Consider the following 13,804-nt stretch of genomic DNA (forward strand, 5'->3'; position numbering starts at 1 on the left):
CATCAAGAGCATTGCATAGTCACCACGGTATAATCCCAATAGACTAACTCTTTTTTTTTTTTTTCAACCAGTTCTGTACTCATCTTCTTTCATCTCATATACAGCCTCCTTCTCATTTCATCTATTATATTTGATACGATCCTTTTCGGTTGATAATCTACAATCACCTGGTGACCTAAAGGGTTGGTGACAAGTATGTCATCTTCTGACCCATCTATCGGTATCCTCTTTCAACAGGAGGTACAATGCATATATAGGGGTGAACATAGTTAGGGTCTATCAATACATACTTAAAGGTATTATAATTAGGAAATGTACCTCTGATAACATATACCGGATTTGGCTCCTCTCGAGCCATAGCGTACACGCGGATGCTACTTCAGCCTCGGGGTGTTCTATAGTCTTAGAAGCTCTTTGTGATGTACCAGCTACCTCTGGTCTCATCGGTCTTCTACCCTCAAGATCGTCGGGCATTTCGAGTCTGTGGTGGAGCTGTGGGAGCACTCCTCCATGGGCAATCTCTCAAAAAAAAAATGCTCTATGAACCTACATCTGAAACATCCACCCGTTAGTAATATACACTTTCCTCTGTGGTTCTTCCTACAATGTGTACAACCGGCATCGGATTGATCTTCGTGCTATAGGACCCACTGCACTGTCAATTGATACACTCATCCGACCTCCTCTCCTGGGCAAATCGAACCTCTGCCTCGTTTCTACTGATCTAACCCCGAGACCCTCGGGTCTCTTGCTCTATAGCAATCGCTGGATCGGCAGTCCGCACTCTCTTGCACTGCCTGTCTCTCCTAAACTGCTCATCATTTCTAACTCTCTCTACTGGGGTCCTATATACTAGCTGGGGAGGTGGTGGCATAGCTCCAGTGACCTGACGGAGCAATTGAGTCATTTGCTCTAGGAAGGCCTATTGTGTCCTTACTAAAGTACCCAACGATGGTTCTGCTTTCATCGCCATCGCTACCGATTAAACGCAGTGCATGCGTGACTCTCTACTTCCTCCTATATCGGTCTTGGAGGTCCGTACTCTGAAGGATCAGATGTCATCGATCCTATAAAATAGACAAAGAATAGATCAGCATTAGTGTCACCTCGACCTATGTAAAGGCCCATGCATGTGATGCAACTATTTCTTTCTATCTATCTAGGTCTAGGACCGCCTAAACCTCTGCTCTGATACCACCGAATGTGGCACTTCTTGCTCGGCTATACGGTAGACGGGTAAGGGGCGTCACATAAACTGTATTACTCTATGATTTGTTTCTAGTATGAGTCCACGTGAGTATTTTTTGAAAAAATGTAAATGCAACCTATATAATATCCCTCAACAACCTTGAATTTCTTTTCAAAGCTGAATTCTAACGAAATATTAAATGCATGTTACAATTTTTAGCTCTTGTCAACTATCTCATAACGTACTACATATTGTATTCCTTTAAAAAACACTAAATACTCGAGATAAAAAAAACAAATAATTGCTAAAATAAAAAATACTCTTGACGACATTCACTATAAATTGACTTTTAGGGTAGGAGACAAGCACACTTGAATAAGAAAATAATATTAAAACACAAAATGGCTAGTTCTAAAAGTAATGTTATAGCATTGTGAATAATAGCTGTGACGCCCCTTACCCGTATACTGTATAGCCGAGCAAGAAGTGCCACATTCGATGCCGAAGCACCCTATCTTATTTTATCATATCTATCGTAACTTTTGATGTCATTTAAAACATGTATTCTATGTGTAGAAAAATTTTTTTTTCTTATATCTTATTTCTGTGGAGACCCGAACAGAGCCTCCCCTGTTTTATTAACATCTGCGGGTTTCCACTAATCACCTGTTAACATGTCCATATTCATTTCACACATTTTCATATCATATTCTCTTGTATCATATCATTTACAATTATTTATGAGATCTAAAAATGAAGTATCATCTATTGCATTCATATAGAAATTCATAGATAATAAATTACAAGTTTTCATTTCAATCTCAAAGTTTAATTACAAGTCCAAAATGAAATACATCATGACTAGACATAATGAACCAAAATACTAGTCTATACATGGGCCCTATCAAAATACAAAAGACCGGTGAGGTAACTCTGGACAGTGGCAGATCTAGTCGAGCTCACAAGCAGACCATCGTGCAAATGCTATGGTCACTGGACTGATCTCCAGTACCTACGCGATGGAAAACCAACGCGCTAAGCATAACACTTATTGGTGCATAATTTATAATAACAATAATTTAACAATTTAAATAATAATGGTAAATTCATAATTTCTGTGTCTTTTACATTTTTATTGCACTTTGGGAACAATTTAATTTATCAAGATCTTTTCTGTTTACTTATTGTATATTCAATCTTAATTAATCATTTTCAATGCCCAAGAAACCTATAAGAAATTATAAAAGTTGGATGCATGGGTGTATACTGGTTAGATAGCCATATGTCTATCCAGTATACGTCTGTCAGGCACGAGGTGAGCTGTTGGGCATGAGACCCGCTGTCAGGCTTGTAAAGCCAGAAATAAAGTAGGCACAATGGCCAGTAAGTAGGCATATAGCCTATAGAACAATCATACTAGACATATATTGTCAGTTCATGATTTTCTCGGTAGACAGTACTGCTATTTGTAGTCCCTAATTGGTATACCAATTTATCCAAACTAAATAAATAAGTCTAGGTATACTATGGGCAATTAAACATTTTTAATTATTTTAGCACTATTCACTTTACTATATTCTTGGTACTATTCATTGGTACCATTAATTTCATATTAATAGGACATTAGTCCCAATTTACATATTCATATCATTTTTAATATTTAATTATCCTTATGAATATTTTAATTATCATATATAGTATTTTTCCCATGAATCTTTCTTTAGGTTCATGTTGATGTGTTATCTTTATCTAGGAATTTGTCTAGGTTAGGATGTCTATTTAGTCACACTTCCTTCATAACAATTGCTCCTCTATGTTTAAACTTGAATTTCAATTTTTGAACCACTGAATTTGGGGTTATAGAACTCAAGTTATGTAACACCCTAGGCAAATCCCACATCGACAAAACACGGGAGAGATGCTGGGTTTATAAGTTGATGGTTCGTAACCCCTATTGACGCATTTTAAAACCGTGAGGGCTTTAGCCCAGAGCGGACAATATCACTAGTGGGCCGGGCCATTACATTTAGTGGTATCAGAGTAAAGGTTTAGGCGGTCCTAGACCTAGATAGATAGAAAGAAATAGTTGCATCACATGCATGGGCCTTTAGATAGAGTCGAGGTGACACTAATATAGATTTGTTCTTTATATGTTTTATAGGATCGATGGCATCTGATCCTTAAGAGCACGGACCTCCAGGACCCATAGAGGAGGAAGTAGAGAATCACGCACCTGCACCTGCGTTTAGTCAGGGGCGCAATAGCAGTAGAGCAGAACCATCGTTGGGTACTTTAGTAAGGACACAATAGGCCTTCCTAGAGCAAATGACTCAATTGTTCACAGTCACCGAGCTATGCCACCACCTCCCCAGCTAGTATATAGGACCCCAGTAGAGAGAGTTAAAAATGATGAGCAGTTTAGGAGAGACAGGTAGTGCAAGAGAGGGTCTGGACCTGGTCAGTCCAGCGCAGCTGCTACAGAGAGCAAGAGACCCAGGGGGTCTCAGGGTTAGATTCAGAGTAGAGAACAGAGGCAGAGGTTCCGATTTGCCCCGAGGAGAGGAGGTTAGATGAGTGTATCAATTGACAATTCTGTGGGTCCTATAGCATGGAGATCAACCCCGATGCCAGTTTGTACACATTGTAGGAAGAACCACAAAGGAAAGTGTAGATTGCTAACGGGTGGATGTTTCAGATCTGGGTCCATAGAGCATTTTTTTTTTGAGAGATTGCCCACGGAGGAGTGCTCCCACAGCTCCACCACAGACTTAGAAGTCTGCCCCGACAGTACAGAGGGGTAGAAGACCGATGAGACCAGAGGTAGCTGGTACATCACAAAGAGCTTCTAAGACTATAGAACACCCCGAGGCTGAAGTAGCATCCCGCGTGTACGCTATGGCTCGAGAGGAGCCAAATCCGATAGATGTTATCAGAGGTACATTTCCTAATTATAATACCTTTAAGTATGTATTGATAGACCCTAACTATGTTCACCCCTATATATGCATTGTACCTCCTGTTGAAAGAGGATACCGATAGATGGGTCAAAAGATGACATACTTATCACCAACCCTTTGAACCATAAGGTTATGGTAGATTATCAACTGAAAAGGATCGTATCAAAGATAATAGATGGAAATGAGAAGGAGGCTGTATATAAGATGAAAGAAGATGAGTACAGAATTGGTTGAGGAAAAAAAAATAGTTAGACTATTGGGATTATACCGTGGTGATTATACAATGCTTTTGATATTTGTGCTGTAAGCTACAGATTACAGTACCGACTTGGGACTATTGTGTAGAGCTACGTATTTCCAATAGTAAATAGAGATAAGGATAAGATTGTAGAACTAGGATTAATAAGACAGACTAAAGAAAAAGTAAAGTATCATAACACAAAAAGGTGAAAAGACAAGGAGATAGCGGTCCCTCGATTAATTACACTGTGTAAATTTCGAGGACGAAATTTTATTTAGAGGGGAAGAATTGTAACGCCCTCACCGTAGGTAGTCCGTACATTTTACTGTTTCGACGACTAATGTCTGTTCGGATAGTCAAGATGTCTGGAACTACACTTAAACTATAGTGAGGAGGCACAAATTAATGAAATAAATATTAAAAAAATATAGGAAAAATTTTGAGAAATAAAATAAAATTTAGAGAATTTATTAATTGGTATAAAAAAATAAAAATAATCCGATGAGCACCATGAAAGGCATTTTGGTCATTTCACCCCTAGAGGTGAATTTTGACTTAAATGTCAAATTAAAATTTGGAAATAGAATAATTAACATATATTAATTTTATGAATTTGAATTTGAAAAATGAGAAGAGAAAGAAGAAGAAAAGAAAAGAAAAGAAAAGGAAAGAAAAGAAAAGAAAGGAAATAGATTTATGAAATTTAAAAACAATAAAGTACACATAAATGTATATATATATAAATAACCACAAGAGACAAAACCCCACCAACCATCTTCTTCTTCCACTTCTCTCTTTCTCCTTGCCGTCTCCCTTGGTCTCTCCCTCCCCACCATTGTTATCAAGCTTAAAGCTTGATTTCCCAAGCTTTCACTCACTAAAACCCATAGACCCCTTCACAAAAAATTTAGCCCACACCATAAGGAAGCTTTAGATACCCATAAGAAGAAGAAAGATTAAAGTTTGAAGTGGGTCACAAGAGGTTAGTGCACTAATCCCTCTTCTTCTCTTTATTAAACATGAAAAGCATGTTTAGCTAAGCATAAATACCATTAAAACAAAAAGAAAATCTAGAGGAAAGAACCCTTGAATTTTTGGAAGCCATGGAACTTGAACTTTATTGCTTTTAAGTGATGAAAAATGGTTCCATGAGAATGTGTAATTAGTTGAAATGTTTGGGTGTTTGATTGTGTAGTGTTTGTGTAAATTTGAAACTTTGAAAACTAGGGTTTGTGTAAATGTTGAGGACTTTGTGTAAAATGTTGAAATTTGACCTAATTGGGATTAAGTTCATTTCATTTATCATATGATAACTAATTTGAATTAGCACTAAATGCTATGCAAATAAAGGAATGAATAAATAGTTGATACATGAAGAAAAAAGAACTGTATGGAATTTTCTTTTTTCTCTTGTAATTTGAAATATTCTTGTGAGTATAACCTTTTAGCTTTAACTCTTTTTAAAGAGGATATTGCTAAAAGGTAAGGGTGTGCACTATTTGGCTTGAGCTAAATAAACAGCATCGAAATGCTATAATTCGCTAAATTTTAGTGGGCAAACATTAATTTTTTATCGAAAAAAAAATAAATTAAATTTTAAGGGTGAAATTTTAATTTCAAAAAATTTTTGGGCTTACAGCATACTCGTCATTTGAATAGTTCCACTCCTATTGGTAGTCGTGATGTTTATATGCAAGTTTATTTTTTTTTCATATATTAAATTAAAAATTAAATTTAAAATGAGCAATATACATTAGAATTATAAATAGTCACGTGCAAAGTATAGATAATTTACTAATCCGAGATGCTTATTAAACACAAGAATTAAAGTAAACATAAACATATATGATGCTTTCTATGTTTAAGAAAAAAAAAAACAAAAAAAAAATTAGAACAAAATTTTTTGAAAATAATGCTTTAAATGTCCACACTTCTTTTAGAAATTGTCTTTGGCGTAGAATCATGGTACCACTAAAATGTGGGGATGATAAATTTTTTGTTCAACATGAGCACGTAAGCCTCATAAATATGATAAAGAATATTTTTTATGGAATAAGATGTTGAAAATTGACATTTAAATTATTTTTTGCAAACGCTTCAAATTAATTAGAAGTTATATGTTTGTTAATTGTATGACAACAATTGTCAAGGTCAACAATTAAGCTCATGCCAATTATTGCATTACAAAATGAAATTAACGTTTTTGTCATCAAAATTTTAATGTTAGGTCAATCATTGGCAAAATAAATATGTTATGAAAAATAGAAATTTGCAATTTCTATTATCAAAGATGTCTTAAGGTCTATAATTCTAGAGTTTAATCAAATTATTAATGGCAATCATATTTAATAAAAATATTATAATAGTATAATTTAATTAAGAAAATAAATTTTAATTGAAAGCTTTTATGTTTTAAAGATGCTATGAGTTGTTAGTACTACATCTTAGGCATTCAGTTAAATTTAAATCCATATTACCATTTCTTTAAAAGTTTTAATACAAAATAAATTATTGCCAATATTAATGTATTTATGAATTATAGAAAGCTACAATTTCTATTTTCAAGAATGTTATAAGATTTATAATTTTGGAGTTTAATCAAACTATTAAAAGCATCCATATTTCATAAAAGTATTCTAATAATATAATTTCATTAAGAAATAAATTTAAATTTAATGCTTTTAAGTTTTAAAGATGCTATGAGTAGTTAGTACTACATCCTAAGCATTAAGTTAAATTTAAATATTTAAATTCACATTACCGTTTTCTTTATTTTAAAGAAGATTTATGTTTCAAAATATAAATTCAATTGCCCTATGATTTGTTTCTAATACAAGTCCACGTGAGTTCTTTTTGAAAATATGTAAATCCAACCTGTATGATATCCCTCAACAACCTTGAATTTCTTTTAAAATAAAATTCTAATGAAATATTAAATGCATATTACCATTTTTAGCTCTTGTCAACTATCTCATAACGTACTACATATTGTATTCCTTTAACAAGCCTAAATACTAGAGATAAAAAAAAACAAATAATTGCTAAAATAAAAATTACTCTTGACGACATTCACTATAAATTGACTTTTAGGGTAGGAGACAAGCACACTTGAATAAGAAAATAACATTAAAACACAAAATGGCTAGCTTTAAAAGTAATGTTACAAAGATTGTGGATGGTAGCAATGTTTCTTACTATGACCACGATGGAAGGAATCAAGGTTGTAGCCATTTGTAACACAGATATGAATGGAATCAATAACCAATGTTATTCTCAGCTTGTCGAAATCCACCTTCTACTCCGAGCACGCAATGCCGCAACCTTATTCAACAAGCAGACTTGTTTTGTCTATGCAAATACAAGTATTTGCTATATACTCTTGAAGTTGATGTTAAAAAGCCATGGAAATTCTGGGAAGTGTGGGAAGCAAAATCCATGTTACTAATACAAGTTTCTCAATTTTAATTTCTTCAAAAAATTGAAAAATTAGGAATTTTAAAAATATGAGAGCCAATGAATAAAAATTTAATCAGTGTGGTGTATTTTTTTATGTATAAAAAAAAATTATATTTGGAATTATACAAGTAAAATCTTATATTTTCTTAATAATTTTAGCACTTCACTATATATATTAAATGTGGTTAACTTGTAAATTGTATTAAGTTCATTTCATTTATCATATGATAACTAATTTGAATTAGCACTAAATGCTATGCAAATAAAGGAATGAATAAATAGTTGATACATGAAGAAAAAAGAACTGTATGGAATTTTCTTTTTTCTCTTGTAATTTGAAATATTCTTGTGAGTATAACCTTTTAGCTTTAACTCTTTTTAAAGAGGATATTGCTAAAAGGTAAGGGTGAGTACTATTTGGCTTGAGCTAAATAAACCACATCGAAATGCTATAATTAGCTAACTTTTAGTGGGCAAACATTAATTTTTTATCGAAAAAAAAATAAATTAAATTTTAAGGGTGAAATTTTAATTTCAAAAAATTTTTGGGCTTACAGCATACTCGTCATTTGAATAGTTCCACTCCTATTGGTAGTGACTTATCGCGTCGATCGTGATGTTTATATGCAAGTTTATTTTTTTTTCATATATTAAATTAAAAATTAAATTTAAAATGAGCAATATACATTAGAATTATAAATAGTCACGTGCAAAGTATAGATAATTTACTAATCCGAGATGCTTATTAAACCCAAGAATTAAAGTAAACATAAACATATATGATGCTTTCTATGTTTAAGAAAAAAAAAAAAACAAAAAAAGAAAATTTTTTGAAAATAATGCTTTAAATGTACACACTTCTTTTAGAAATTGTCTTTGGCGTAGAATCATGGTACCACTAAAATGTGGGGATGATAAATTTTTTGTTCAACATGAGCACGTAAGCCTCAGAAATATGATAAAGAATATTTTTTACGGAATAAGATGTTGAAAATTGACATTTAAATTATTTTTGCAAATTCAAATTAATTAGAAGTTATATATGTTTGTTAATTGTATGACAACAATTGTCAAGGTCAACAATTAAGCTCATGCCAATTATTGCATTACAAAATGAAATTAACGTTTTTGTCATCAAAATTTTAATATTAGGTCAATCATTGGCAAAATAAATATGTTATGAAAAATAGAAATTTGCAATTTCTATTATCAAAGATGTCTTAAGGTCTATAATTCTAGAGTTTAATCAAATTATTAATGGCAATCATATTTAATAAAAATATTATAATAGTATAATTTAATTAAGAAAATAAATTTTAATTGAAAGCTTTTATGTTTTAAAGATGCTATGAGTTGTTAGTACTACATCTTAGGCATTCAGTTAAATTTAAATCCATATTACCATTTCTTTAAAAGTTTTAATACAAAATAAATTATTGCCAATATTAATGTATTTATGAATTATAGAAAGCTACAATTTCTATTTTCAAGAATGTTATAAGATTTATAATTTTGGAGTTTAATCAAACTATTAAAAGCATCCATATTTCATAAAAGTATTCTAATAATATAATTTCATTAAGAAATAAATTTAAATTTAATTATTAAGTTTTAAAGATGCTATGAGTAGTTAGTACTACATCCTAAGCATTAAGTTAAATTTAAACATTTAAATTCACATTACCGTTTTCTTTATTTTAAAGAAGATTTATGTTTCAAAATATAAATTCAATTGCCCTATGATTTGTTTCTAATACAAGTCCACGTGAGTTCTTTTTGAAAATATGTAAATCCAACCTGTATGATATCCCTCAACAACCTTGAATTTCTTTTAAAATAAAATTCTAATGAAATATTATATGCATATTACCATTTTTAGCTCTTGTCAACTATCTCATAACGTACTACATATTGTATTCCTTTAACAAGCCTAAATACTAGAGATAAAAAAAAACAAATAATTGCTAAAATAAAAATTACTCTTGACGACATTCACTATAAATTGACTTTTAGGGTAGGAGACAAGCACACTTGAATAAGAAAATAACATTAAAACACAAAATGGCTAGCTTTAAAAGTAATGTTACAGCATTGTGGATGGTAGCAATGTTTCTTACTATGACCACGATGGAAGGAATCAAGGTTGTAGCCATTTGTAACACAGATATGAATGGAATCAATAACCAATGTTATTCTGCAGTTGCTGGAAATCCACCTTCTACTCCGAGCACGCAATGATGCAACCTTATTCAACAAGCAGACTTGCCTTGTCTATGCAAATACAAGTATTTGCTATATACTCTTGGAGTTGATGTTAAAAAAGCCATGGAAATTCCTGGGAAGTGTGGGAAGCAAAATCCATGTTACTAATACAAGTTTCTCAATTTTAATTTCTTCAAAAAAATTGAAAAATTAGGAATTTTAAAAATATGAGAGCCAATGAATAAAAAATTTAATCAGTGTGGTGTATTTTTTTATGTATCAAAAAAATTATATTTGGAATTATACAAGTAAAATCTTATATTTTCTTAATAATTTTAGCACTTCACTATATATTTTATACGTGGTGAACTTGTAAATTGTATTAAGTTCATTTCATTTATCATATGATAACTAATTTGAATTAGCACTAAATGCTATGCAAATAAAGGAATGAATAAATCGTTGATACATGAAGAAAAAATAACTGTATGAAAATTTCCTTTTTCTCTTGTAATTTGAAAAATTCTTGTGAGTATACCGTTTTGGCTTTAACTCTATTTAGAGAGGATATTGCTAAAAAGTAGGGGTGAGTACTATTTGGTTGAAACTAAATAAACCACATCGAAACGCTATAATTCGCTAAATTTCAGTGGGCAAATATTAATTTTTTGTCCAAAAAAAAAATAAATGTTATGGGTGAAATTTTAATTTCAAAAAATTTTGGGGCTCATGGCCCCCTCGTCACCTGAATAGTTCCACTCCTATTGGTAGTGACCCATAGCATTGATCGTGAAGCTTATATACAAGTTTAATTTTTTTTTTCGTATATTAAATTAAAAAATAAATTTAAAATTAGCCATATACATTAGAATTATAAATAGTCATGTGCAAAGCATAGATAATTTACTAATCTGAGATGCTTATTAAACACAGGAATTAAAATAAATGTAAATATATAAGATGCTCTCTAGGTTTAAGAAAAAAAAAATTAGAAAAAAAATTTGTTAAAAAAATGATTTAAATGTCCATACTTCTTTTAGAAATTTTCTTTAGCATAGAAGCATGGTATTACTAAAATATGTGGGGATGACAAATTTTTTGTTCGACATGAGTACGTAAGCCTCATAAATATGATGAAGAATATTTTTTACTCATAGCATTCGGGTAAAAGTTAGCTACAGAATAAGATGTTTAAAATTCACATTTAAATTATTTTTTGCAAATGCTTCAAATTATTTAGAATTTATATATGTTTGTTAATTGTACGACAACAATTGTCACGGTCAACATTTAAGCTCATGCAAATTATTGCATTACAAAATGAAATTGATGTTTTTGTCATCAAAATTTTAATATTTGGTCAATCATTGGAAAAATAAATATGTTATGAAAAATAGAAATTTGCAATTTCTATTTTCAAAGATGTCTTAAGGTCTATAATTCTAGAGTTTAGTAAACTATTAATGGCATTCATATTTAATAAAAATATTCTAATGGTATAATTTAATTACGAAAATAAATTTTAATTAAAAGCTTTTATGTTTTAAAGATGCTATGAGTTGTTAGTACTGCATCTTAGGCATTAAGTTAAATTTAAATCCATATTATCATTTCTTTAAAAGTTTTAATACAAAATCAATTATTGCCAACGTTAATGTATTTACGAAGAATAGAAAGCTACAATTTCTATTTTGAAGAATGTTATAAGATTTATAATTTTGGAGTTTAATCAAACTATTAAAGGCATCCATATTTGATAAAAATATTCTAATAAAATAATTTCATTAAGAAATAAATTTAAATTGAATGCTTTTAAGTTTTAAAAATGCTATGAGTAGTTAGTACTACATCTTAAGCATTAAGTTAAATTTAAATATTTAAACTCATATTACCATTTTCACTATTTTAAAAAAGATTTATGTTTCAAAATATAAATTGAACTACTCTATGATTTGTTTCTAGCATGAGTACACGTGAGTATTTTTTGAAAATATGTAAATGCAACCTGTATAATATCCCCCAACAACCTTGAATTTCTTTTAAAAGCTAAAATTCTAACGAAATATTAAATGCGTGTTACCATTTTTAGCTCTTGTCAACTATCTCATAACGTACTGTATGTTGTATTCCTTTAACAAGCCTAAATATTCGAGATAAAAAAACAAATAATTGCTAAAATAAAAATTACTCTTGACAACATTCACTATAAATTGACTTTTAGGGTACGAGACAAGCCCACTTGAATAAGAAAATAACATTAAAACACAAAATGGCTAGCTTTAAAAGTAATGTTATAGCATTGTGGATGGTAGCAATGTTTCTCACTATGACCACGATGGAAGGAATCAAGGTTGTAGCCGTTTGTAACACAGATATGAAGGGAATCAATAACCAATGTTATTCTGCAGTTGCTGGAAATCCACCTTCTCCTCCGAGCATGCAATGCTGCAACCTTATTCAACAAGCAGACTTGCCTTGTTTATGCAAATACAAGTATTTGCTATATACTCTTGGAGTTGATGTTAAAAAAGCTATGGAAATTCCTGGGAAATGTGGAAAGCAAAATCCATGTTACTAATACAAGTTTCTCAAATTTAATTTCTTAAAAAAATTGAAAAATTAGGAATTTTAAAAATATGAAAGCCAATGAATATGAAATTTAATCAGTGTGGTGTATTTTTTTTTGTATCAAAAAAATTATATTTGGAATTATACAAGTAAAATCTTATATTTTCTTAATAATTTTAGCACTTCACTATATATTTTATACATGGTGAACTTGTAAATGGTATTAAGTTCATTTCATTTATCATATGATAACTAATTTGAATTAGCACTAAATACTATGCAAATAAAGGAATGAATAAATCGTTGATACATGAAGAAAAAAGAACTGTACGAAAATTTTCTTTTTCTCTTGTAATTTGAAAAATTCTTGTGAGTGTTCTTTTGGCTTTAACTCTATTTAGAGAGGATATTGCTAAAAAGTAGGGGTGAGCACTACTTGACTGGAACTAAATAAACCGCATCAAAACGCTATAATTCATTAAATTTCACTGGGAAAATATTAATTTTTTGTCGAAAAAAAATAAATTAAAATTTATGGGTAAAATTTTAATTTCAAAAAATTTTAGGGTTCACAGCCCCCTCGTGACCTGAATAGTTCCACTCCTATTGGTAGTGACCCGTAGCATCGATCGTGATGCTTATATACAAGTTTAATTTGTTTTTTTATTTTCGTATATTGAGTTAAAAAAATAAATTTAAAATTTGCCATGTGCATTAGAATTATAAATAGTCATGTGCAAAGTATAGATAATTTACTAATCTGAGATGCTCATTAAACACAGGAATTAAAATAAACATAAATATATATGATGCTCTCTAGGTTTAAGAAAAATAAAACAAAAAAAAAAAAAAATTGAACAAAATTTTGTTAAAAAAAATGCTTTAAATGTCTATACTTCTTTTAGAAATTGTTTGTAGCGTAGAAACATGGTATTACTAAAATATGTGGGGATGATAACTTTTTTGTTCGACATGAGTACGTAAGCCTCATAAATATGATAAAGAATATTTTTTACTCATCGCATTCATGTAAAAGTTTGTTATGGAATAAGATGTCGAAAATTGACATTTAAATTATTTTTTGCAAACGCTTCAAATTAATTAGAATTTATATGTTTGTTAATTGTACAATGACAATTGTCAAGGTCAACATTTCGGCTCTTGCCAATTATTGCGTTACAAAATGAAATT

The 13,804-nt window shown here is 30.6% G+C and overlaps 1 protein-coding gene across 1 annotated transcript; it reads left to right on the plus strand.

Annotated features, from left to right (window-relative positions):
* The first annotated feature begins 12,314 nt into the window (after positions 1 to 12,314).
* Positions 12,315 to 12,623, plus strand: LOC131178332 (putative lipid-transfer protein DIR1). The gene has a single exon (XM_058143290.1). The coding sequence runs from the start codon at positions 12,315 to 12,317 to the stop codon at positions 12,621 to 12,623; it is 309 nt and encodes a 102-aa protein (XP_057999273.1).
* The last annotated feature ends 1,181 nt before the right edge of the window (positions 12,624 to 13,804 follow it).

The sequence above is a fragment of the Hevea brasiliensis genome, chromosome 3, assembly GCF_030052815.1.
Source record: "Hevea brasiliensis isolate MT/VB/25A 57/8 chromosome 3, ASM3005281v1, whole genome shotgun sequence".
Taxonomy (NCBI): domain Eukaryota; kingdom Viridiplantae; phylum Streptophyta; class Magnoliopsida; order Malpighiales; family Euphorbiaceae; genus Hevea; species Hevea brasiliensis.

Excerpts from the sequence above, each read along its gene's own strand:
- LOC131178332 (XM_058143290.1), top strand. The coding sequence starts at position 12,315 with ATGGCTAGCTTTAAAAGTAATGTTATAGCATTGTGGATGGTAGCAATG.